This window comes from Takifugu rubripes, chromosome 10, assembly GCF_901000725.2.
Source record: "Takifugu rubripes chromosome 10, fTakRub1.2, whole genome shotgun sequence".
Taxonomy (NCBI): domain Eukaryota; kingdom Metazoa; phylum Chordata; class Actinopteri; order Tetraodontiformes; family Tetraodontidae; genus Takifugu; species Takifugu rubripes.
Window position 1 is genome coordinate 2,914,894 of NC_042294.1, and position 27,685 is coordinate 2,942,578.

Genomic DNA, 27,685 nt, shown 5'->3' on the forward strand with positions numbered 1-27,685 from the left:
TGTGGCCTCAGCTCTGAAGTCCAACCTCTCCCATCTGAGGGTTTTGAACCTGAGCAAAAACCCGTTGCAGGATTCAGGAGTGAAGCGGCTCTGTTCTGGACTGGAGAGTCCAAACTGTAAACTGGAGAGGCTCAGGTCAGTCTTCATTTTTCTACCTATATACCAGCTGCTAAGATGGTGAAGTGAGGCTGTTCTCAACACTGCTGTGATGCACCACATTAAAAAAATTCCTTGTAATATCGTGAATTCAGGTACGACCCAACTAAGAACTAACGTAGGTTTAGTACTGACGCAGATAACATGCAGACCTGCACCGTATAACCTTATCCTGCATTTTTCAGATTAGACTACTGCAGGTTATCAGAGATCAGCTGTGGCTCTCTGGCCTCGGCGCTGAGGTCCAATCCCTCCCATCTCAGAGAACTGGACCTGAGTTATAACCTGCTGCAGGATTCAGGAGTGAAGCTGCTCTGTGGTTTTCTCCACTTTCCAAACTGCCGACTGGAAACTCTGAGGTAAACACCATTCTCAAAAATATCCATTATTCCATCCGAGGGTCCTCACACTTTCTGAGTGTGTGTGTTGTGCCCAGTTCCTTCAGGAGGGAGGGCCACACTGTGACCACTTATTCATGATAAATTGATTTAAGGACAATGAAAAAGCCGACAGATGGTAACCAAAATTAGACAAAAGCCAACGAGGAGGTAGATGGTGAGGGAGACAGGAAGTCATCTAAGACAGGTTGTGCCTTTAAAGATGAGCCACAGGTGAGATGGATCTCCATGATGAGATGGGAGGGAAAGAGGTGGGGAGAACCTGGGAAGAGTGAGGGCCAGAACAATATATATTCTCCTTTGGAACAGTGCAAACCTGAGAGGTTGGAATTGTGGTCATTACATATTACTATCATTTTTTAACGTTTTTTAACCGTTTCCCTTCTGTATTTAGATTAAGCAACTGCAGGTTATCAGAGATCAGCTGTGACTCTCTGGCCTCGGCGCTGAGGTCCAATCCCTCCCATCTCAGAGAACTGGACCTCAGTGAGAACCAGCTGCAGGATTCAGAGCTGAAGCTGCTGTCTGAGCTCGTAGAGAATCCACACTATGGGCTGGAGACATTGATTCAGTAGCTGGTTGAAGCCAGTCAACTCCCGCTCATCTGCTGCATCACTCACTGACCACTGGTGAAGAGCATCTGTGGAAACATCTGCCGTCTACTCCGTCCATAGATGAAAAATTCAGTTTTTAAAAAGCGGTGGTGGACTTTCAGGAGATCAGTCGATGGTCGACAAAGCAGAAGCAGCTTCGCCTTGAAGTTAAATTAGTTCCTGGTGTCACACAATGCATCTTTATAAAGTTCTAAATGGATCCTCGACCACTCTTATAAGCATGAAAACATTCTCTTAATTGTCTCTTCAAATGTCTGTATTATACGTTACTATTTACCGTTACTATTACTATTATACTATTACTGATTAGGTAGTAGTCGTTCTTGTTGCGCATGTGTTTAATGATGTAGTGGCTCCATCCACAGCCGGCTTGATCTCTGCGTACAGCTGATCGCTCGCTCCTCCCTCTTCTTGTGGTTTCACAGCTACACACAGACACCAAAGCTCAGAACTCAAATGAAGCTACTGATGCTTCTATATCTCATGTGTTTAAATGTTTCTGGAAACGTACTGGCAGCGTGTGTGACTCGGGTCACCAGTCCGTGTCTCCCAGACTGTTTCTCAAACATCAGCTCACTGCGGGACTTCACACTGTCGTACTCCTCAGCCGAGGCAATGTAGCCCACTGAGCTGGATCGCCGCGGTAACGCTCCAACCCAGTACGGCTCTGCCTCAGCAGGGCGGGACATGCGCAAGATGCGGGGTAATCGCTCGAGGAAGAGCTGGCAGAAAAAGAAAACAGGATTTGGAACACTGATAGTGATGTGTGTATGTCTGTGGGTTATAGTGGGAAAATCACATGTTCATATATCCTCTTTCATATGTTATTAAGTCACATGTTCATATATCCTCTTTCATGTTATTAAGTCATATGTTCATATATCCTCTTTCATATGTTATTAAGTCATATGTTCATATATCCTCTTTCATGTTATTAAGTCACATGTTCATATATCCTCTTTTATATGTTATTAAGTCATATGTTCATATATCCTCTTTCATATGTTATTAAGTCACATGTTCATATATCCTCTTTCATATGTTATTAAGTCACATGCTCATATATCCTCTATCATATGTTATTAAGTCACATGTTCATATATCTTCTTTCAAATGTTATTTGTTGTGGTTCGGTTTCTGGTCGGCACTCGGACTTCTCACCTCCTCCCCTACCTGCAGGAACGGCATTCAGCGGGGGCCGATCTCCGAAGAGCGCTGAGCCTCCAGCGCACCTGCAGCTCGTTACGCCTAAATCAGGAAGACAATAGTTAACAGAAAACGAAATAATGGAAATAAAAAGAATAAGCTTAGAATAAACAAGGGATTGCGCAGTACAGTCACAGATTCTCAATTCAATTTTTATGCGCTTTTCTGTGAACTTAGATTTTTTTTTTTTTAAATTTGAAACTTTACTGTGTTTCCTCATGTGTTTATCTGCTTTGTGTTATGTGACTGAGGATCAAAACATTTTTACATGTATTTTTTGGCATAACTTAAATTACATTTGTGTAATGCTAATATCAAAATCAAATCAAATCAGTCTTTATTTATATGGCACTTTTCATACGCTAGGTAGCACAAAGTGCCTCACAAAGGATAAAAACAGCAAAGAGAACAACAGAATTAAGAAAAGGACAGACACACACACATGCATACAACACACTTACACACACACCCACACACATAAACAAGCTGAGGCAAGCTGAGACATGGCTGGGCACCGAGACCTGAGGCGAAGGAGACGCCACCTTTGGAGGCCTACCAGGCCGAGGGAGGTCACGGTCCGCGACCACAGGTGGTACCGCCACAAAGACCACCCCAACCCGGACAGTCCGGACCACCCAGTCCAGGGCCGACAATGGGACAGCACCCCCAGCGGTAGACCGGAAACATCTCCCAGCCTGGCAGGCCCCCATGAGGAAACACCATGAGGAGACACTGGAGCTAAAAACTGAAGGACTAAAACAGTAAATGGGATAAAAGGTATAAAAGCTAAAAGCTGAGGAACTAAGAATTGGAGCAGTAGAACAGTACTAAGACTACAACAGACTAAAACAGTAAATGGGATAAAAGGTGTAAAGACTAAAAACTGGGAATAAGAACTGAGGGAGTAAAACAGTACTAAGACTAAAACAGACTAAAACAGTAAATGAGATGAAAGGTGTAAAGAATAAAAACTGAGAGACTAAGAACTGAGGGAGTAAAACAGTAAAAGTGTCAAGTAAAATAAGGATAAGACATAAATTTAAAATAATCAGAAAATCAATTAAAGGCTTGATTAAAAAGGTGTGTCTTGAGCCTCTTTTTAAAAATCTCAACAGTCTTTGCGGCCCTGAGGTTCTCCGGCAGGGTGTTCCACAGTCGGGGACCGTAATAACTGAAGGCCGCTTCCCCGTGCGTTTTAGAGCTCACATGTGGAATGGTTAAAAGGCCGGTGTCGGAGGACCTCAGAGTCCGCGAGGGATGATAGAATAAAAGCAGGTCGGATAAATAAGTCGGGCCAAGACCATTAAGACATTTAAAAACTAATAGAAGAACCTTAAAATCGATCCTGAAACGCACGGGGAGCCAATGCAGTGATTCTAAAACTGGTGTGATGTGCTCCCGCCCTCTGGTCCTCGTCAGCACTCGTGCAGCTGAGTTTTGTAGTAATTGTAGGTTTGTGATGCTCTTTTTTGGAAGACCAGAGAGCAGGGCATTACAATAATCTAAACGACAGGAGATAAAAGCGTGCATCAGCACCTCCGTGCTGGCCTGAGAGAGAAACGGGCGGACTCTGGCTATATTCTTCAGGTGGTAAAAACCTACCTTGGTTATGTTTTTGATGTGTGGAATAAAACTAAGCTCAGAGTCAAGGATCACACCCAGATTTTTTACAGATTGAGATGGCTTAAAATCCTTCAATTTTGGAAAAAGTTTCTCTCTCTGACCTTCAGGACCAATAACTAAGGATTCTGTTTTGTCCTGGTTGAGCTGTAGGAAGTTTTCTGCCATCCATGACTGGATATCTAAAATACAGTTAAAAAGGGCATCAACTGGCCCTGTGTCATCAGGAGCCACGGCGATGTACAGCTGCGTATCGTCAGCATAGCTGTGGAAGCTGATGCCGTGGCTCCTGATGACATCCCCAAGAGGAAGCATGTAAAGATTAAAAAGGGTTGGACCTAAAATTGACCCTTGGGGAACCCCACACTTTGTCTCATGGATTCTCGAGGAACATGTATCCATACTTACAAAGAAGCTTCGATCACTAAGGTAGGAGGTGAACCAGTTAAGAACAGTACCAGAGAGGCCGACCAGGTTCTTCAGTCTATTCAATAAAATATGGTGGTCTACTGTATCAAAAGCGGCAGTCAGATCCAGCAGAACCAACACCGTGAGCTTTTTGTTGTCTAGGTTACACCTGATGTCATTTAAAATCTTTAAAAGGGCTGTCTCTGTACTGTGGTTCATCCTAAAACCAGACTGATGCCTCTCTAAAATATCATTTGAGTTTAAAAAATCGTTTACTTGGTTAAAAACAAGTTTTTCTAAAATTTTACTTAAAAATGGTAGGTTGGATACTGGCCGATAGTTATTTAAAACGCTGGGGTCTAGATTGCTCTTCTTCAGAAGGGGCTTCACCACCGCTGTTTTAAAGGAGGTGGGGAAGACACCTGTCTAATAGTTTAATATCATACCGTGTAAATATTTGCATGAGGAAGTTTATGTAATGACAGAAACTACATTTTGGGTACAAATAAAGTTGATGAGTCTTTATATTTTCTGTTAAGTTTAAATGTATTTGTTATTTGACTCTTTATTTGCATATTTGAATAAAACTTGAACGCAAAGTTGTCTGCTCGTTTGTTTACTTCCGGTTACTATCGCTAATTTCCGGTCTCGTGAGCTAACTCTCGCTAGCTTGTCACTGACGGTGGTTGTCAGCGCAGCATCAGCGAGTCTCCAGCCCGGACGCGGCTCCTTCGTGCGTCCACAGAGGCTCCGTCTGTCTCCTACTGACTTGTATCTCTACATTTTGTCGTCGCTGCTGGTTGTCAAACGTTTGCTGGAGCTTCTGGCGCTCGGCTGCCGGCGACGGCAACTATATCTGTTTTAAAGAAGCGGAGGAGACCGCGGAGGAGGTTCCGAGGATGAACCCTCAGTGCGCCCGCTGTGGGAAGATCGTCTACCCGACAGAGAAAGTGAGCTGCCTGGACAAGGTGAGCTGGATGACCCGGAGAAGCGTCCTTTTAGTCCGTTTTTGCGAGGATGACAGAAACGGGAACCTTTGGGCAGGTCCTGTGAAGCTGGACACGTCGGTGACTGAGAAGTGGAAGGAAAACGACCCCTAAATGTTGGGGTCCAGGGTTGTGTCTGGTTTGTCCTGCAGGGGGCGTGAGGAGCTCAATTGGCGGCAGCTGGTGCTGAGGCAGGCGCACCTGTGGGCAATTAACACCTGGAGGAGGGAGCGCCTGGCGATCAGGGCCAGAGTGTTGCGGCTTTGTTGCTCTGTCTTCCCGGCACGTTTAAGGTCTTCACGCCGTCTGCTGGACCTGAGAAGTGCAGAACCTGTCTCCCGAGCTCCCTGCAGTCCAGGACGACTGCTTCTGTCTTCTTTGAGTGTTCCCCTGTCAATAAAACTCATTTGGACCTTTTTACCACTTTGTTCTGGCCTGCTCTCGGGTTCTGTTAAAACCCAAAATCTAACAGATATTTGATTTAGTGATTTTTTCCAACAGACGGTGTTTGATTAGAAACTCTTTCTGAACTCTGGTGCTCTGAAAGATCTCCGCTTCCATTTTCAGCTGTTTTTATTCTCAATAACATCAAATCATCCAACCATCCAAATCGTGGTCCTGTTGGACCACCAAAGGACAAACACTTTCCATTTAGCACGGACATAAAAACCCAAATCCTGTTTAGCAATGAAGCTGTGGGGAGAGTTTGAGGAGCGTTTCTGAGGAACACGCTGCCATATTGGGTCCAAGCTGCTGGGGTTTTTGTTGTTTCCAGGTGAATCGGTGGGCAGCGGCGTTACCGCCTGTCTCTGCCCCCCCCCTCTCCCCGTGGTCGTGGTCACGCCGGGCATCTTTACTGGTCCCGTTTTAAACAGGTTCTGTTGGGAACAGGTGTTCTCCAGAACTGTATTCCAGGCTGCTGTGCTGAAGGGCTGTTTTCAGTAGCAATAGAGCCAGAGTGTGCCTGCTCCATATGAACCCCCCCAGGCCGTGCTTTCCTCCTGGCTGAGCCATAATCAGCTCTGGATGGACTGGTTCACGCTTGGACTGAGTCAAGATTTGATAGCTTGACTGATTCTTACAGTTTTTGATCAAACCCCCATCTGCTGATTCCAGGAGATCTTTAAAGGATCTCAGAGCTTCAGATTTATGAAGCCTGCTCAGCCCCCGGCAGCGCTGATGAAACCATTTCATTCCTTCAAAAAAGCAGAACATGAAGCTCCAGAAAAGGTTTTTGGATCAAGTTTCCAACAGAACGAGGACAAGTGGGTAAAAGCGCCACTTTAAAGCCTCCACGCCTCAGAAAACATCCACCTTTAGGATGCCTGACTTTAGAGGATCATCGGTTCGCTCCGAGCACAAGAACAAACATTTTTAACCTCAGTCCAAGAACATCTGACCTGAAATGATCAAAAACCTTCAGCGTAAAAAGATGGTGGAGAGAAAGCTGCTGGGAGGTTCTCAGAAGAGAAGTGGCATTAAAGCCAGCTGGAAGAGTCCAGCCTGCTTCCTGCTCCTCCAAACAGGCGTCTGCACACCAACACTGAGGAACACGGGCTTCTGTTCTTCCTTCTTCTCTTCTGACTATTGTGTGTTTGATGAATGCAGCATCCACTCACTGCCCCCCCCCCCCCCCCCCTCATTTACACTGCTCCTGGTTTCACAATGGTCGTCAAACTGGTTTCACCAGCTTCACATCAGTCGCTCAGAAAGCTCAGATTTGGAGATAGTTGCCTTTTTCGGATTGTGAGATGAAAGAGATGAAAGAGATGAAAATACGACACTAGAGGTCAGAAGGTTGGGCGGAAGTTTTCTGGTCTTGTGGAAGGATGAAACCTTGGAACTCTGACAGTTCAAAGCTGAAGAATGAGATGATCCTCCCCAAAGGGATGGCGAGGTCCAGACAATAAACCTGAGTGTTTTTGTGTCCGGTTATTAACATGTTCCAAGCTTTTCCTTCTGCAACAGTTCATCACACCTGCTCAGGGAAACCTCGGTGTAAAGGAGGTGAAGCCGTGCCTCAGTGACTCTACTTTGGTGTTTTAGAAACTAACAGTTATTAGATGAATATACAGTGTGCACGTACGCGCACACGTGTGTATAAACACTTAATACACGCGTGTGCGTGTATGTAGCCTTTTTAGTACTTTGGGTTCATAGACTTTTTAGTATTTTGCAGATACGTGTCTGTATATAAACCAGATCCTCCTGTAATAAAGAACTAAAGGCTGACTGTTGTCACGTGACCTGTCGCCGTCTGTGTCCGATGATGGAACCTGTCTGGAACATCTGGTCCACAGAAAAAGCAAAACAGCTCACAGAACTGGTCCAGTTTAGACCCAAAAATGACAATAAATAATGAAAATGTGTGACGCAGTAGAACAATGGACGAACTTTCTGTTGGTCATTGACAGTTTCAGTCGTCATCAGAATTCATCAAAAATATTTAAACCAACAAACTACACACAGAACCGCAAAGTTTAGAGCTTAAAGGGAGCGACAGGTGAAGATTTAAAGCTCAACGCAGCTGAAGAAGTTCCAAAAAGGAGAAATATCATATGATGCTTTACCGCCACCCGTTGGACATGCGTGGATCTACAGACAATAGTTAAAAGCGCTCCGACACATTCTGACCTCTGCTGCTCCTCCTGCAGAAATATGCTGCTTTTACAAGTCTTTCTAAATCTGTGAAGCATCATAAATCTGATTTATTTAACTAAGTTAATCAGTTTTAATTTAAATGCAAAAACATATTTAAGGCTTTAAAATAGCAAAACAACTTTTAATCTTGAACCCTCCCAGAATGCTTTTATAGTAGTGGAATATTAATCAACAGCCATAAAGTTGTTCATTAACAGAGGAAAAAGGAAAGGTAAAAGTATTCCGTTCAGACTGAGCAGGAAGACTGAAGACCGACAAGGTGAGTGTAAACAAAGAGCATTATTGAACTTGACAGTTGTATTTGGAGATAAAATCAAGATTTGAAAACATTTTTGTGACTATTGAAGAGCTGCATAGAAAAATTCTTGGCATAAGAAAATTCAACTAGACTTTGTATTTAGTTTTAGCACAAAACATCGTTATACATTATTAATGAATAGGTCTTATTTAACTTTCTTATAGTCTGGCTTTAGTTATAGTTGAATAGTCTTTCTAAGTGAAGTTTAGTTTATTTTTCTGCTCTTTGCTACTGATCCTAAAAGAACTTTAAACCCTCCCAGAACGCTTTAATGGTAGTAATGTATACGCCATGAAGCTGTTGATTAGGTTTTAAAAGTGAAAGTATTCTGTTCAGACGAAGCAGAAAGAGCGACAAGGTGAGTGTAAAGAGAGTATTATGCTGTTAACGTTGTTAGAGAGTCTTAACAGGTATTAACAACATTTCAACACATTTTTGTGACAGGTGAAAAGCTCTTAGTTATTAGAGTTGTTCAACAGTCCAGGTTACAGCTGGATATTTTGGTATTACCTGTCAAACAACATCTAATCGTGGGCAAGTTAGCATCTGTCAGCCGGACCAATTTAAGACAATAAACTTTAAAAAATAAATAATTAAATAAATCAACACAGGCTCACAGGACACCAACAGGATTTTGGGTTCATGTTGCACGTTTTCTCACAGTGGTTTATTGTTCTATGTTGTGGAACCACTGTGAAAGAAATGCAGGAGTGGGTGTCATTTCTTTCATCTATTTTAAATAGAGCAGTGATCTTTGAGGACTTGGATTATAGAAATAATTGAAGAGGGGAACAAAGGAGGGAAGTTAAAAAGTCCTGACTAGTATGTTTATGTAGCACCAAATCATTTAGTGGCTGAGCTGAAGACAGTCCTTTCACCATGTTGGCCTGTGGAAAACCAGTGTTTGGAAAGAACTTTAGAGCACATTCAGTGCTGCAGGATGAGGGGCTGGAAAAGGTGCCAGTTCTTTTCTCACTGCAGGGAACAGTTAAAAAAAGCAGCTTAAACTCTGAAAACATGAAAATTATACAGATACATCATTGGTTTATTGATTCAGTTGTTATCCAGAATGGATTAGAAATGTTCCTGTTGGATAAAAATGCAGTGAATTGGGATTATTTAACTACAACCTCTCCAGATTATTTACCTTCATCACAGTCTCATCACTATTTCTGATGTTTCCTCAGGATGGACGAGGACAGAGCAGAGTCCACAGTGCCCAGCTGTGTGTCCCTGAAGAGTGACCACTCCAAAGGAGGGGAAATAAACTTCAGAAGTTCAGACCAAATGTAAGAAAACTAAAGCGTGATGATGTGTTTGTGTGCCAGCTGTTAGTCACATTAACAGCAGCAGGTTGTGAGTTTATTATTGGAGATGTTTAACACTTAAACCTCAGACAGTCATAGAGTTACAGACTTAATGTGAATATTGTTGATTAGAAACAAGAATCATGTTTAAACTGAAAGATGAATGCTTTAATGGTAGTATTATATACGCCATAAAGCTGTTGATTAGGTTTTAAAAGTGAAAGTATTCTCTTCAGACGAAGCAGGAAGAGCGACATTTTGGTGACAGGTGAAAAGCTCTTAGAGTTATTAGAGTTGTTCAACAGTCCAGGTTACAGCTGGATATTTTGGTATTACCTGTCAAACAACATCTAATCGTGGGCAAGTTAGCATCTCTCAGCCGGGCCAATTTAAGACAATAATCTTTCAAAATAACTAAATAAATAAATCCACACAGGATCACAGGACACCAACAGGATTTTTGGTTCATGCTGCACGTTTTCTCACAGTTGTTTATTGTTCTATGTTGTGGAACCACTGTGAAAGAAATGCAGGAGTGGGTGTCATTTCTTTCATCTATTTTAAATAGAGCAGTGATCTTTGAGGACTTGGATCATAGAAATAATTGAAGAAGGGAACAAATGAGGGAAGTTAAAAAGTCCTGACTAGTATGTTTATGTAGCACCAAATCATTTAGTGGCTGAGCTGAAGACAGTCCTTTCACCATGTTGGCCTGTGGAAAACCAGTGTTGTTGGGCCCGATGGACCAGCGTCCCCGTCGTTGCCGGACCACCGTTGGGCACCAGTTGGGTTTTGGGATCAAAGTGGGGGCGTTTCCTGTATCCGGTTCTCCTCATGGATCCATGACTACAACATGTTGCTGCAAGTGCAGAGACGTTTGCTCTGGAAAGAACTTTAGAGCACATTCAGTGCTGCAGGATGAGGGGCTGGAAAAGGAGCCAGTTCTTTTCTCACTGCAGGGAACAGTTAAAAAAAGCAGCTTAAACTCTGAAAACATGAAAATTATACAGATACATCATTGATTTATTGATTCAGTTGTTCGCCAGAATGTATTAGAAATGTTCCTGTTTGATAAAAATGCAGTGAATTGGGATTATTGAACTACAACCTCTCCAGATTATTTACCTTCATCACAGTCTCATCACTATTTCTGATGTTTCCTCAGGATGGACGAGGACAGAGCAGAGTCCACAGTGCCCAGCTGGGTGTCCCTGAAGAGTGACCAGTCCAAAGGTGGAGTAATAGACTTCAGAAGTTCAGAGAAAATGTAAGAAAACTAAAGTGTGATGATGTGTTTGTGTGCCAGCTGTTAGTCACATTAACAGCAGCAGGTTGTGAGTTTATTATTGGAGATGTTTAACACTTAAACCTCAGACAGTCATATAGTTACAGACTTAATGAGAATATTGTTGATTAGAAACAAGAATCATGTTTAAACTGAAAGATGAATTCAGACATAAATGCTGGAACAATATTGAGTCTTGATCAGGTTCTTTCATCCTATAAATCAAAGGACTAATAGAGATGTGTTTCATAGTGAGAGGGGGGAGCACATCCTATCAAACTGGGACCAGTCAGCTCCACCAGGAGAGTCCTCTTGTTCACAATCTGGAAGCAGATCTGGAGATGCTGAAATGAAGCCCAAACAAAGTAAAATTGTTCAATATAAAATTGAACTTGTGATGTCATGAATTTGTAGTTGTGTTGATGATTTATGATAGATGGAAATCATTGGTTTATTTATTTTCAGGAAGTGATCTGCAGGAGGTGATAGAAGGTCATAAGATGAGTCTGAAGAGAAGATGTGAACATGTGACTGAAGGAACTAATGAAGCAGGAAGTGGAACCCTGCTGAACAAGATCTACACTGAGCTCTACATCACTGAGGGACAAAGTGAGGAGGTGGACACACAACATGAGGTGAGACAGCTTGAGATAACCTCCAAGAAGAACATCCAGGACACTCCAATCAAGTGCCAGGACATCTTCAAAGTCTTATCTGAGCAACAGAGACACATCAGAGTGGTTCTGACCAACGGTGTCGCCGGCGTTGGAAAAACCTTCTCAGTGCAGAAGTTCATTCTGGACTGGGCAGAAGGTTTGGAGAACCAAGACATCAGTCTGGTGCTTCCGCTCTCATGCAGGGAGCTGAACTTGATCAGAGATGAGCAGCACAGTCTTCTCTCACTGCTTCATGTTTTCCATCCAACATTACAGAAGATCAGAGCTGTCTGGAAACTTCTGTTCATCTTTGATGGCCTGGATGAAAGCAGATTTTCACTGGGTTTCAACAAGCATCAGGTCATCTCTGATGTCACACAAGTATCGTCAGTTGACGTGCTCCTGGTGAACCTCATCCAGGGGAACCTGCTTCCCTCAACTCTCATCTGGATCACCTCCAGACCTGCAGCAGCCTATCAGATTCCTCCCTCGTGTGTTGACAGGATCACAGAAGTACGAGGCTTCACTGACTCCCAGAAGGAGGAGTACTTCAGGAGGAGGTTCAGTGATGACGATCTGTCCAAGAGAATCATCTCACACATCAAGGCCTCCAGGAGCCTCCACATCATGTGTCTGATCCCAGTTTTCTGCTGGATCACTGCTATAGTTCTGGAGGACATGATGACCAGAGACCAGAGAGGAGAGCTGCCCAAAACCCTGACTGACCTCTACTCACACTTCCTGAGGGTTCAGATAAAGAGGAAGAAGCAGAAGTATGGAGGAAAGCAGAGACCAGAGGAACTGACTGAGGCTGATAAAAAACTCCTTCTGAAGTTGGGTCGGCTGGCGTTTGAACATCTGGAGAAAGGAAACATCATGTTCTACTCAGAAGATCTGGAGCGATCTGGACTGGACGTCTCCGAGGTGTCGGTGTACTCAGGAGTTTGTACAGAGATCTTCAAAAGAGAGAGTGTGATCTTCCAGAAATCAATCTACTGCTTTGTTCATCTGAGCATTCAGGAGTTTCTGGCTGCTGTCTACATGTTCCACTGTTACACCAGGAAAGACACAGCGGTTATAAATCAGTTCCTAAAATATTCGAAACCAAACCGCTTTTCCTGGTTTACTGGGTTGTTTACAAATAACGATCCAGTCACATTTCTTGATGACTTCCTCAGGAGAACACTAATGAAATCTCTCAAAAGTAAAAATGGCCACCTGGACTTGTTTGTTCGCTTCCTTCATGGTCTCTCTCTGGAGTCCAATCAGAGGCTCTTGGGTGGACTGTTGGATCAGACGGAGAACCATCCAGAAACCATCCAGAAGGTCCTTAACAACCTGAAGGAGGAGAACAGTGATGAAATCTTCCCAGACAGAAGCATCAACATCTTCCACTGTCTGATGGAGATGAAGGATCAGTCAGTCCATCAGGAGATCCAAGAGGTCCTAAAGTCAAAGAAGAAATCAAAGAGGAGACTGTCAGAGATCCACTGTTCAGCTCTGGCCTACCTGCTGCAGATGTCAGAGGAGGTTATGGATGAGCTGAACCTGCAGCAGTACAACACCTCAGATGAGGGACGACGTCGCCTGATTCCAGCTGTGAGGAACTGCAGGAAGGCCGTGTAAGTAAAGACTTTTGGGGCCGGACATCGGCGTTTAAATCAACCGAGTCGATCATGTCAGGTAGCAATACCCCCTCCAGTGGTCATTCCTTCAATTCTTTATTTCCATTGCAGCGTCCCTAAATTAAAAAAACAACAATTCATTCAGAAATGTTCAACACTGGCTGGATATAAGTTCAAAGGTCAATCCAGACAAACCAACGTAAGGCAGGAATAATAGGAGCCACAAATTAACTTACTATCATGAAATTACTGTCATGTCATTAAATAACTTTTGTTTGTTTGTATACATCGTATTCAAACGACATAAAAACACATTTTAACTAATGACACGTGACTATTTTGCTTCATTTGTTCAACGTAAAAACAGCCGGCCTCGTTGGTTTAAATGGGTGTTTTAGGTCTTTGTGGCGGTTCCGTTTGGAGCCTTTATGTGACCCACAAAGTTGTTTGACCCTTTCCACACCCGTTAGGTGGCAACTTCATCACTAGCAACAAAAGGTGCAGTGAAAATGATTTGAAGGGAAACAGGCAGATATAACAGAAGCTGAGGGCAATCGATGCAACCAGAGACTCTGATGTCATCGATCGGATCGCTGAATTAAGACTTGACGCACGATCGTACAAATTGGATGAAATGCAAAATATCCAAAGAGCCGATAGACAGATAAAAAGATGCACGTTTCTTTAAACCATTTGCTATAATCATTTTAAATATTGAGTAATTATGAGCTGTTCTAAAATAAGACAAATGTTAAGAATAATTCAGTTGCATTTCAGATCTGATGGTCGTTCAAACTGTTGCTCTACGGTGTTGAATTTAGCTTTTCCAGGAAATGAGCTACATTTGTGTTGAGGTAGATTCTCAGATAAGTTGATGAGAAATCCCAAAGTTTTACTCACTATTTTTGTTTCATACACAACAGACTGTCTGATAGTTTTCTTTCAAAGAGTCATTGGGAAGTTGTGGCCTCAGCAATGACGTCAAACCCTTCTCATCTACGGGAGCTGAGCTTAATCAAGAACAAAAACCTGACAGATGCAGTAAAGTTACTGTCTTCTGCAATGATGCATCCAAACTGCAGACTGGAGACGCTCAGGTCAGGAGGCCTCTGTTGGTCTTTTCTAAATTTCTTTACATTTTCTGCTTTTCTCTTCATTTTCAAATTTAGAAATATGTTTTTATTTGCCCCATTTATTCCTTTTCCAGGCTGTCACACTGCAGTTTATCAGAGATCCGCTGTGACTCTCTGGCCTCGGCGCTGAGGTCCAATCCCTCCCATCTGAGGGTTCTGGAGCTGAGTGGGAACCAGCTGAAGGATTCAGGAGTGAAGCTGCTCTGTGGTTTTCTCCAGGATCCTCTCTGTAAGCTGGAGACTCTCAGGTCAGTCAGAGATGATCCAGTACTTTCCAAGGTGTAACTAGTTAGACAATAACTGTTTCCATGTTTGATCTTTGTTATAAACGTAGTGTTACAGTTCTCAGAAAAAAGACCACACAGGACAGATTTGCAGTATTAAATTGGTTGTGGAAATCTGTCCCATGTGAGGATGGTCATCAATGACTAGAAAGGAAGTATCAGTTGTAGATTTGTCTTGTTTTATTTTAGGCTGGCCACAGAACCGCCCAAACATTCAGACAAATCAAAAATGGTTCTACCTGTCTTTTAAAGATCAGAAGGAAAACTAGAAAACCCCAAAAGAAAGCTGCTGCAGTGTGCCATGCCCCTTCTCTACTGAGAAAAGCCATCCCAAAAAAGAGAAAAGCCCAAGTGTGAAGTGAGCACCCTGTTAAACCTTGGTACCGAAAGCCTGCAGTCATTCTCATCTTAGGTGGCTTCATTCCAGCCAGAAGCCCAAACCTGCCTCCCTCTTAAAGGGGCAGCAGGTCAGTCCAACCACAGAAACCTTCATGAAGATCTGAAGCTTTCAGCATCCACAATTGTTGCACCTCACTTCCATTGGAGTCCAAATCAGAAGTCAACAAGTTGATTCTACACCGATTCTACACAATGCAACCATTTTAAAAATGTTTCCATCCATAAGTTTTTACACATTTTTATATAAATCTGTTTGTTCATCACCTCCTTCTGTTGTAATGGTCATTAAAGAAAATGACCTTATTTGAGTTTTTCTCCTCACAAATATGACTTTCTATGAACGATGCAATAAATGCAGCTTGCAATCTAAGACAATATGGAAGTATGTGTATATAATAGTAGTGGAAGTAGTTCATAAAATAATACATTTTCTCTTCTCATCGAATCTCTCTATGTTATTAAAGAAAAACCTGCAATTGGTCAACAAAATCTAAGACATCAAACAAAAATCCTAATTTTCTATAATATAATATAAAACAGTAGAGAAGACTCTTTCTGCAGAGACACTGGTGGCAGGAATGCAGAAGTATCACTTGCTCAACTTGGAAGGTGGAGCATAAACCACCAGCTGAGAAGGTCTTCAGCGAGAGGAAGTGGTGGAGAACCATGAAACTTGCTAAGCTCCACCTCAGCTCCAGAGACGGGCTGAGCTGGAGCTGTGGCACCAGGTATCGCCCAGAAGAGCCTCCGACAAACAAGCTCTTCTCTTGGGAGGAGAGGGCTTTGAATCTCAGCTCAGTGTGCTTGTCTCTAGTAGGTGGCAGCTGCACCTTTTCCTGAGGTCCTTGTTGATGCCCTGAGGGGAATTGATGCTCCCGCAATGTTTTCTGGCAGCATTGAGCTTGCAGTGGGGCAATCAAACACACTGTGGGGTGGCTCTCTTTCCTTCTCTCATCTGGAGAACAAGTGACACCAGCTGCCAATCATTGTTGGAGAAATGTGCAGTCAGGGGAACGATGCGTCCAGACTATAGCCACCCTTCCAGCATCCAGCAGTGTCTAAAACCTTTGATTTGGTTTCACCAGAGAGTGTAGGGTTTGCAGGGTCGCTGCAGCATCGCCCACAAGCTGTCAGGAGTGGGTCGCTTTGTCCCAACTCCTGACAAGAGTTGAGTGCTATTGAGAAATGTGGTCTCACAAACTTGGAAGGTATTTTGACCTACACACACTTTACATACGGTGTAGATCTTGTCCAACCGCCCTGAAAGAACCCAAAATACGAACATACGGCAGATAAGCCGGTGCAGGACCAGAGGTTTGTTGCTTGTAAGCTGTGTTTTGCTCTGGTACATATTGATTTTTATTTGTCTTCTCTCAAAATAATTGTTATTTTAGACTAAGTGACTGCAGTTTATCAGAGACCTGCTGTGATTCTGTGGCCTCAGCTCTGAAGTCCAACCTCTCCCATCTGAGGGTTCTGGACCTGAGCTACAACCCGTTGCAGGATTCAGGAGTGAAGCGGCTCTGTTCTGGACTGGAGAGTCCAAACTGTAAACTGGAGAGGCTCAGGTCAGTCTTCATTTTTCTACCTATATACCAGCTGCTAAGATGGTGAAGTGAGGCTGTTCTCAACACTGCTGTGATGCACCACATTAAAAACATTCCTTGTAATATCGTGAATTCAGGTCCGACCCAACTAAGAACTAACGTAGGTTTAGTACTGACGCAGATAACATGCAGACCTGCACCGTATAACCTTATCCTGCATTTTTCAGATTGATTAAGTGCAGTTTATCAGAGATCAGCTGTGGCTCTCTGGCCTCGGCGCTGAGGTCCAATCCCTCCCATCTCAGAGAACTGGACCTGAGTTATAACCTGCTGCAGGATTCAGGAGTGAAGCTGCTCTGTGGTTTTCTCCACTTTCCAAACTGCCGACTGGAAACTCTGAGGTAAACACCATTCTCAAAAATGTCCATTATTCCATCCGAGGGTCCTCACACTTTCTGAGTGTGTGTGTTGTGCCCAGTTCCTTCAGGAGGGAGGGCCACACGGGGACCACTTATTCATGATAAATTAATTTAAGGACAATGAAAAAGCCGACAGATGGTAACCAAAATTAGACAAAACTACGTGAGGGTGCCTGGTAGACACCAGCCAACGAGGAGGGAGATGGTGAGGGAGACAGGAAGTCATCTAAGACAGGTTGTGCCTTTAAAGATGAGCCACAGGTGAGATGGATCTCCATGATGAGATGGGAGGGAAAGAGGTCGGGAGAACCTGGGAAGAGTGAGGGCCAGAACAATATATATTCTCCTTTGGAACAGTGCAAACCTGAGAGGTTGGAATTGTGGTAATTACATATTACTATCATTTTGTAACCTGTCACTAAATTAAATATTTACAAATCACGCCTTTGATTAATGTTTCAGATTAATACTGGTTTCACTTATAACCTTATAAAAGTTTCCCTTCTTTATTTAGATTAAGGGACTGCAGGTTATCAGAGATCAGCTGTGACTCTCTGGCCTCGGCGCTGAGGTCCAATCCCTCCCATCTGAGAGAACTGGACCTCAGGTTCAACAATCTGCAGGATTCAGAGCTGAAGCTGCTGTCTGCTCTCGTAGAGAATCCACACTATGGGCTGGAGACATTGAGTCAGTAGCTGGTTGAAGCCAGTCAACTCCCACTCATCTGCTGCATCACTCACTGACCACTGGTGAAGAGCATCTGTGGAAACATCTGCCGTCTACTCCCTCCATAGATGAAAAATTCAGTTTTTAAAAAGCGGTGGTGGACTTTCAGGAGATCAGTCGATGGTCGACAAAGCAGAAGCAGCTTCGCCTTGAAGTTAAATTAGTTGCTGGTAGCACACAATGCATCTTTATAAAGTTCTAAATGGCTCCTCGGCCACTCTTAGAAGCATGAAAACATTCTCTTAATTGTCTCTTCAAATGTCTGTATTTTACGTTACTATTTTACATCATGCCTTCAGAATCTTTAGGGTTTAGTATTTACTGTATCTGTGACATGGAGCATTGGAATATTTCAGCTGCAGCCAGCAAAAACCCATCAGAATGACGGCTATCGGTGGGAACCGCAGGTCATTTGACTTTAGTCAGTCTGTTCAATGTTATAGGATTTATTGCAATCTAATAAAAACAAATAAGAAATGTGGGAAATAGGAAATAAGAAGCAAAATGACCAAATAAAGCTCCCATGAATAGTGTAAATTTAAAGATGTCAAGAATGGAATATCAGCTTATTTAATATTTAATTTAATTTTAATTTTTTTAATTAATTTAATTTAATTTAATCAAACATAAAGTGAAAAGGCCTCCTTGAAGTTTACTGCAAAAATAAACACAAAATCAAGAGCGACACGCGCCAAAAACGTCTCATTCTCTCTTCTGTCTCCACTCATTCTTTTATATTCTCTTAAGATAATGGGGACGGGGTCGTGTGATAACAAAACAACCTAATTGGGGACTATATTTTTGTTGCAAGAACTTTGGCTCTTCAGAAATTTCTATGGCTTCCACAGATTTTGCATCCACTAGAAACTCAGTGTTTTTGAGGAACTACCAGGAGTGGCTGAAGTGGAGGCCAATGACACTATAGCTACATATAGGTACATATAGATCACCGTTATCCTCAACCCAAAAGACCACCAGTTGGCGCAGCAATACTAAAGATAGGAGGTTGTTGTCGTTGCGCAGACGCGGAGTGATATCACGCACAAACGTGCCCTATGTTCTATATACCGTATGTTCGCGACCAAAGGGCGCACCGTATTAAAAGGTGCAGCCTCAGTTACGGGTGCTATTTCTGTATTTAACACATACATCAGGCGCTCCAGATTATAGGGCGCGGGCATGGTAAAACATACCGCTACGATTTAAACATGCATGCTAGCGTGTATTTAGCAATTTTGCAAAAGCCGGCAAGTCAAACAACCGACAACAATGTTTCCAAAATTAAAATTTTCGTATTTTGTTATTAAACCCCGGAGGGCTGAAGCAGGACCGCTGTTAAAAATGTATCAGTCCGCGCTTCCAGTTCTGGTGCAACGCCTAGTTCTAAATGTATGAATCGGCGCATTGACGTTTCAACGTCCCATCAGTAAACGGAGAGATTTGGGATATAGTCCCCCTGAGGTGGTGTTTTTAGAGCAGTTCTCTTTCAATTTGCTGTTCAAGATCAGATACCACCAGGTATAATTCATCCTCTAAATTTTCACAATTTCTTATTCTCTCAGGCTGTTTTTAAACCTTTGGCAACATAAAATAAAGTACCCAACTGGTATTATGTCAGGCTGGTTTACATCCCATTAGGGATGTAAACCAGAAGCCAGCAGAAATAAAGCACAACAGTTACACTACGCAAAATAATATAGGATGTGTGTGTCTTACCTGTTTGGTCCACTCAGACATGACGTGCGTGCTCGGCGTCCTGAAGTGGAGGTTGAGGACGACCACACAGTTCAGCACCACCACCGTCACCACCACCATGATGAACATCAAATATCTTCAACACACAAACACACTCAGATGTTTTCCATTTTTTAAATCTCAGCCGGTTGTCACCTGGTTCTGCAGCCCTAATGTATATACAGTTTGGAGAAGCAGAATATATCTGATTCAGAGTTAAAGTGATGTGGAGTAAATGGTGCGTTTACCTACTTCACAATAAGAGGAACGGACGTGGATGTTTCTGGAGCCTTTGAGAGATCAAGAGTAGGAAGACAGACTGAGCGAGCAGCACCGAGATGGACAGTGTCATCTTCTCACCACCTACACACACACACATTTTTATTATCCTTTATAAAATATATTTAAAAATCTGTTGGGAGCTAATTTATGTTTCTCGATTTACGGCGGCCCCTCAGCTCCGCCCACTACCGATGTTTGCTGCTTTATTAGCTGTGTTGTCCCGTGCTGACGTGATATTCAGCTATAATGTCTGATTCTTTGGGTGCTGTTGAAGGTTAACTCAGTTCATGTAGTTGTGATTCTGAAAAGGTCCCAGACTGTTAATCTGCCTGACGCTGGCTTCAGTACGTTCTGTGACTCTGCACTGACTGTCTGCGGGCAGGTAGTAGACCAGCGAGGCCAGGAAGGAGATGAGCACGCAGGGGATGATGATGTTGACCACGTAGAAGAGAGGTTTGCGTCTGATGACCAGGTAGAAGGTGATGTCCTGATGCTTGTTGCTCTCCATGGGAATGTGTTTGTAGGTGTTTCTCTTGGCGGGTCGGTGGATGATCTCCCACTCACCATTCTCTGTTGGTCAAAGCCAGAGTTCAGACACAAGTGATGAAGTTATGACTGTCAGTCTGGTTGGAGCTGCAGCCAGTCTGAAGGGTCAGGCTCTGGTGAAAACAACTTCTCTGCATGTATCAACAGCATCCAGTACACTGAAAGTCACCCACAAGCTCCAGGACTGTATGCAGTAAAAAATAAAAATAAATGGAAATGAATCTTTACTTGGTTACCTGTAAAGCTTGCAGGATCAATAATGATCCATTTAACCATCCACTTGGTTTCATTGAGTATTTCTTCCTTCAGGAGAAACCTGATCTCTTTGGCATTGTACGTTAGAGAGCTGCAAGGCAACGTGGGAAATGCAGTTCAGAATTTAAAAAGCCTTTTTTCCTACTGGGAGAGTTTAGCTGCACCATGCATTTTATTTTTGCACCTTCTCCTCTCATATGTGTTTAGATTCTATAAAATCTTGACTCAGCTCAGTTTAAAACATCATGTCACAGTTTGTCTGCGTTAGAAAAATCCTGCCCGTGCATACGTGAATTTGAGCGTGCAGTTCTGCCAGTCAAAGGGGAAATATTTGACGCTGATGGAGCAGGACGATCTGAAGATGGCGGGTGGTAACCAGTAGCAGAGACCTGTTGAATCCACCAGAACGTTGCAGTAGTAGGCCACATTGAATTGGGCATCGTTGCTGAGGAGGTGGTTGTACACACACGGAAATGTATTAAACATAACGAATTCAAGTATAAATAACAGGACAAGTGATACTTGTTCATTGTTATGACTGTTTGATCACCTTTAAAAGGGGTTGGAACCATATTTTGAAAGATAAAGGCGGTGTTTGATTAGAAACTCTTTCTGAACTCTGGTGCTCTGAAACATCTCCGCTTCCATTTTCAGCTGTTTTTATTATCAATAACGTCAAATCATCCATCCATCCAAATCGTGGTCCTGTTGGACCACCAAAGGACAAACACTTTCCATTTAGCATGGACAAAAAAAACCAAATCCTGTTTAGCAATAAAGCTCGGCTCCATTCTCAGGTTTGTAGGTGTAGCATGAAGTCAGGCCCACTGCTGCTTTCTGCAGCTTTGGGAGAACAAGAATAGATCTTATCAGCAGACTGTGAGAATAAACAAGTGGAGTTTGTTCCTGATTGTAGCAGGAACCTCTGCGCAGGTAAAGCTGACACAGCCAGCTGGATCAAATTAGAAACACAACAGACAGTAGATGGGGCCAAAGAGTAAAGATGCTTTTTGTAAAAAAAATAAAATAAAAAAAATAATAAAAGATACAGCTGAGGCTGAAAGTGTCTGAAATAGTCTAATAGTTTAATTATTTATCCCTCTTCACATTAAACAAGACTTTAAAATTCCTCTTCTGTGATTAAGAAACTCACCCATTTTCCGCATGTCAAGCTTTGCCTCCGTTCAGAGGTTCTGGCTTCAACCATAAACTATTCTAAAAACGGAATAATTAAAATAAGAAAAAGAATAAACTTAGAATACGCAAGGAATTGCTAAGTACACAGTCACAGATTCTCAACTTAATTTTTATGCTTATTTTGTGAATATATTTTAGATTTGATATTTTTTAAAATTTGAAACTTTACTGTGTTTCCTTATGTGTTTATCTGCTTTGTGTTATGTGACTGAGGATCAAAACATTTTTACATGTACATTTTGGCATAAGTTAAAAATACATTTGTGTAATTCTAATAGTTTAATATCATACTGTCGAAATATTTGCATGAGGAAGTTTATGTAATAATTTTGGGTACAAATAAAGTTGATGAGTCTTTATATTTTCTGTTAAGTTTAAATGTATTTGTTATTTTACTCTTTATTTGCATATTTGAATGAAACTTTAATGCCAAGTTGTCTGCTCCTTTGTTTACTTCCGGTTACTATCGCTAATTTCCGGTCTCGTGAGCTCACTCTCGCTAGCTTGTCACTGACGGTGGTTGTCAGCGCAGCATCAGCGAGTCTCCAGCCCGGACGCGGCTCCTTCGTGCGTCCACAGAGGCTCCGTCTGTCTCCTACTGACTTGTATCTCGACATTTTGTCGTCGCTGCTGGTTGTCAAACGTTTGCTGGAACTTCTGGCGCTCGGCTTTAGAGATAAAAGGAAGGTTGGATATTGGCCTGTAATTTGCTAAGACAAATTACTTACTTTCTGCTTGAGGGTCCTGATGTGTGGATTATACCAGGGGGCACACCTCCTCTGATTTACTATTTTCTTTTTCAGGGGGGCAACAGAATCAAGCGTGATTCTCAGTGAGGTTGCTGCACCTTCAGCAATAGAGTCAACCTCAGCAGGGCTAAGATTATAATGATTGATCCCTGGGGAAACACACAGTGGTCCTGGGATCAGCACAGGGATCACTTCCTTAAACTTAGCTATATGAGAGACATCTGCTATAGTAAGACTTTGTTCTGAGCATAGAAGAATCCTTAATCATAAATGTAAAAGTGATCAAAGAATGATCTGACAGGAGTGGGTTCTGAGGGAACACTGACACATGTTCTACCTCAACACCATCAGTCAGAACAAGATCTAGGGTGTGGTTGAAGTTATGAGTTGGTTGGTTTATCTGCTGGAGGAAACCAACTGACTCAAGGAATGAGATGAAGCCATTTCATACACTGCAATAACATAATACTGTGACATCCATTCATTCAGTTCATTCATCCATCCATTCATTTATTTACATTTTTATAGTTTATATTTATATTCTATTTTTAATTTATTCTATTTTATTTCTTATTTTATTCTATTTTTATTATCTTTAATAGGTTTAATGGTGTGTAATGGTGGTGGGTAATTTTGTACAGTGCTGTACGTTTTTTTGGAGATGCTAATTTCCCTGATGGACACCCCCTAAAGGGATCAATAAAGTACTCTCATCTACAATCTGGTGGTTTACTTTGAGTTTTATTGTTTCGACATCATAGATCCAAACATAGAACATAAACAATGATTATACTGTAAAATAAAATTGATAAAGACAGGATGCTCTAAGGAACAGTACAGGAAGTCATTCCTGCCGTCCGCCATTAAACTCTATAATTCATCCAAACCCACCCAATAACAATAATTGTAATATTTATGTTGTAATTTTATTTCTATTTTATTCTATATTTATGTATATATGCTTATAATGCTTATAATATGTATATACTATATTATGTATATATTATATATATATTCTTATAATATATGCTGTATATATGCTTATAACGTTCTAATCTTATTTGTTTTTATTTATTCTATTTCTATACTTTGTCGACCTTGGACCCTTTAGGTGAGAGGCGTTCTGGGAAGGTGGATGAATGCGAAACCACCGTGAACATCTCCCGCTCTGTTGCTGCAGACCGCCGCTACATCGCCTGGTTGTCCTTGGTGGCGCTGGCGTACAACTACAACATCTGGTTCTGCACGGTGCGCCTGGCCTTCCCGTACCACAGTCCCGCCGCCAACATGTACTGGGTGGCCTGTGACGTCATCAGCGACGCCGTCAACCTCATCGACATCTGTGTCTGGCAGCCGCGGCTGCAGTTTGTGAGGGGGGGGCGACGTTATCGTGAGTTTCACAGCAGATTTGAGGCGGCGCCGTTGGTGCGCTTTGTTGGCGGCGATGTCGCGTGCGTTCCTCTGAGACCCTGGACGCTGACCTCGTCTTTGATCCGTCTGTCCTCTGCAGCACGACCCAGCTTTGACCAAAGCGCACTATCGGAAGTCGCCGAGATTCAAGGTCAGAGTTCAAAACACTGGTCAACGTTTGAGCTTCCTTCTGTAGGAACGGACCCAGCACGTGCAGCTTCTTCAGCCTGGAGGGTGATGGGCTTTAAACTGGTCCCCTGCTGGTTCTCCAGCAGTGGTTGAGTAGATGGTTTGTGTAATGTGCTGCCGTGTCCAGCAGAGGGCGACACCGGCTCCAAAACTGCAGGTTCAACACTTCTGACGCTGCTTTGGAATAAGAGTCGGCCAAGAGATGAGATGGAGTCGACTTCAGTGTTTTTGTTGATTTCCTCTTTTTGTAACATTTCTTTTCCGTGTGTCTGGAGCTCCGCTCACAGTGGATGGTCCAGCTTTAGTATTAACCATAGTTTCAACCTTACAACTGTTTCATATGTTCCTATTTCATATGCAAATTATTGGAAATGTTTCTGTTTCTGCCCTGAATGTTTGTTTTGTCAGACTGATATTTTCAGCATCCTCCCATTCGACCTTCTCTGTCTGAACTTTGAGTTCTCCTCCATCTACAGACTCAACCGCATCGTCCGGGTAGGCAGCAGCCGCCCCACAGTCACCCGAGACACACGTGGAAACATTCCCCAACGTTCTCCTTGTCTGTTGCAGGTCGAGTCCTTCTTTGAGTTCAGTGATCGGCTGGAGAACGTCATGGCCAAAGCCTACATCTGGAGGTATTCTGAGTCCTCTGGAGGTTAAAATAAAGGCATTTCCAGACATCTGGGCTGTGTTTAACCCGCAGGGTGGCTCGGACTACAGGATACCTGCTCTTCGTGCTTCACCTCAACGCCTGTGCTTATTTCGTGGCCTCGGAGCATCAGGGGATCGCCACCACCACCTGGGTGTACGACGGCAACGGCACAGCGTAGGTTTTCCATCTCCGATGATCATCCGTGGGCATGAGTGTAAAGATTTGAGCTTTAAGGCTCAAAGCCTCTCCCATCAGGTGTGTTTGAGGGTGCTGAACCTCTGCCGTGATGTGTGAAAGGCCGTGTTCTTCCACAGGTACCTGCGCTGTTACTACTTTGCCGTGCGCAGTCTGATCAACATCGGGGGTCTCCCAGAGCCCACAACAACCTTTGAGATTACCTTTCAGATGTCCAACTTTTTCATCGGCGTCTTTGTGTTCTCCAGCTTGATCGGGCAGGTTGGTGTCACGTTCCAAATGTTTGAGCCGCGTCTTCACGACGTTTCAATCGTCCCGTTTCCTCTCAGATGAGAGACGTCATAGGAGCGGCCACGGCGGGTCAGACTTACTTCAGGGCCTCCATGGACGGTTGTGTTGCCTACATGAACACCAACAGGATCCCCAAGATGGTCCAGAACAGAGTGAAGACGTGGTACAACTACACTTGGACGGCTCAAGGCATGCTGGGTGAGTCAGGAAGCCTCCAGGGTTTCCATCTCCAGGAATCAGAACACGTGATGACCCAAAGTCTGCTGCGCCCCGATCAGACGAGTCTGAGCTGCTGGATAAGATGCCTCTGGTGATGAGGACCGCCATCGCCGTGGACATCAACCTGGCCACCTTTCAGAAGATCGACCTGTTCAAGGTAGCTCCTCCGGGGCTCCCACACACACCAGCAGTCCCAGTGCAGCTCAGACTCACATACCTGTGGTTTCCATCAGGGCTGTGACCAGCAGATGCTGGTGGACATGTTACTGAGGCTCAAGTCCATCATCTATTTACCAGGAGACTTTGTGGTGAAGAAAGTGAGTCACGTGGTCGATGTTCCTCAACGCCAGCAGAAGCTTTCCCCTCGTTCTACAACACAGGAGTCTCATCTACATGGAGGGTTTGCTTATTTTCCCCTGCAGGGGGACATCGGTAAAGAGATGTACATCATCAAGGGTGGAGCGGTGCAGGTGGTGGGAGGACCTGACAACAGCATCGTCTTCGTCACTCTGAAGGCGGGCTGCGTCTTTGGAGAAATCAGGTGTGTCCTGAGAGGCTTGAAGATTTGGATTCAGTCCAAGTATCACCCACCCGTAGCTAACATCCTGTAGCGTGCACACGTGTCCTCTGGCTCCATCACAGCTTACTGCAGTCTGCCAAAGATGGAGGGAACAGGCGCACAGCTAATGTCAAAGCACACGGCTTTGCTAACCTGTTTGTCCTGGAGAAGAAAGACCTGTTTGACATCCTCATCCATTACCCAGAGTCCCAGAAGGTTCTGGCTCGGAAGGGAAGGTGAGTCGGTTTAAGTGCCAGAACAACCACACCCACTTTCAATGTGTAAATGTGTGTGTGTGTGTGTGTGTGTGTGTGTGTGTGTGTGTGTGTGTGTAGGAAACTGACCAAGGCCAAGGCTGCACCAGCTAAAACTGATGCAAAGAAAGAGGAAAAGCCCAAAGGTGCATTTCTGTTTGAAACAAAACCTCCAACACCAAAGTTGCTGAAGGTATTTGGACGACTCAAGAAAAACTGAAGGTACTTTGTGTTTTTTCTTTTCTTTGAGGTCGTTTGATGACCAAATATTCAAGCTCTTTCGGCAGGAAACACCATGCCTGTTTTTCTTCTGTTCACAGAAAAGTGCAAAGCAGCAGAACCTACGTCATCTACATCCCACTTTTTAATCACTTATCATCTTAAAAACTCTCATCACTAGAGGGGGAAAAGGGACGCCTGCAGCGAACTAATGTTTTAGACGCTAGTCGGGACAGAAAGGTCAGAGACTGTAGCCAAATCTGTTGTTCCTGTGTCCTGTTTCTGCTCTGAACTGTGTCCGATGGACTGAGAGTCCAACCTGGCAGGACTGACATGCCTGCAGAGAGACGGGGGGGACAACCTTTACATTTCAGTGTTATTTTATATTGATAACACCCGAGCAGCCTGAAGATTAAGCAGATCTTCCAATAAACGTCACACGTCACATCAAATCATCCATCCAAATCGTGGTCCTGTTGGACCACCAAAGGACAAACACTTTCCATTTAGCACGGACATAAAAACCCAAATCCTGTTTAGCAATGAAGCTGTGGGGAGAGTTTGAGGAGCGTTTCTGAGGAACACGTTGCCATATTGGGTCCAAGCTGCTGGGGTTTTTGTTGTTTCCAGGTGAATCGGTGGGCAGCGGCGTTACCGCCTGTCTCTGCCCCCCCCCTCTCCCCGTGGTCGTGGTCACGCCGGGCATCTTTACTAGTCCCGTTTTAAACAGGTTCTGTTGGGAACAGGTGTTCTCCAGAACTGTATTTCAGGCTGCTGTGCTGAAGGGCTGTTTTCAGTAGCAATAGAGCCAGAGTGTGCCTGCTTCATATGAACCCCCCCAGGCCGTGCTTTCCTCCTGGCTGAGCCATAATCAGCTCTGGATGGACTGGTTCACGCTTGGGCTGAGTCAAGATTTGATCGCTTGACTGATTCTTACAGTTTTTGATCAAACCCCCATCTGCTGATTCCAGGAGATCTTTAAAGGATCTCAGATTTATGAAGCCTGCTCAGCCCCCGGCAGCGCTGATGAAACCATTTCATTCAAACGTGTGTAGAAACACTTAATACACGCGTGTGCGTGGACGTAGACTTTTTAGTACTTTGGGTTCATAGACTTTTTAGTATTTTGCAGATTCGTGTCTGTATATAAACCAGATCCTCCTGTAATAAAGAACTAAAGGCTGACTGTTGTCACGTGACCTGTCT

General features: G+C 43.5%; 1 protein-coding gene and 1 pseudogene across 1 annotated transcript; one reads left to right on the forward strand and one right to left on the reverse strand.

The window, feature by feature from the left end:
* Positions 1-1,427: 1,427 nt before the first annotated feature.
* LOC115251335 (acetylcholine receptor subunit delta-like) lies at positions 1,428-21,031 on the reverse strand (annotated as a pseudogene).
* Positions 21,032-22,819: 1,788 nt separating this feature from the next.
* Positions 22,820-26,926, forward strand: LOC105419722 (cyclic nucleotide-gated cation channel beta-3-like). Its single transcript, XM_029843144.1, has 14 exons — positions 22,820-22,841; positions 23,672-23,859; positions 23,993-24,052; positions 24,499-24,585; positions 24,661-24,725; positions 24,794-24,916; positions 25,057-25,198; positions 25,267-25,426; positions 25,507-25,604; positions 25,681-25,764; positions 25,870-25,988; positions 26,090-26,242; positions 26,342-26,482; positions 26,581-26,926. The coding sequence occupies exons 1-13, from the start codon at positions 22,820-22,822 to the stop codon at positions 26,478-26,480; spliced, it is 1,440 nt and encodes a 479-aa protein (XP_029699004.1). The 3' UTR covers positions 26,481-26,482; positions 26,581-26,926.
* Positions 26,927-27,685: the final 759 nt, after the last annotated feature.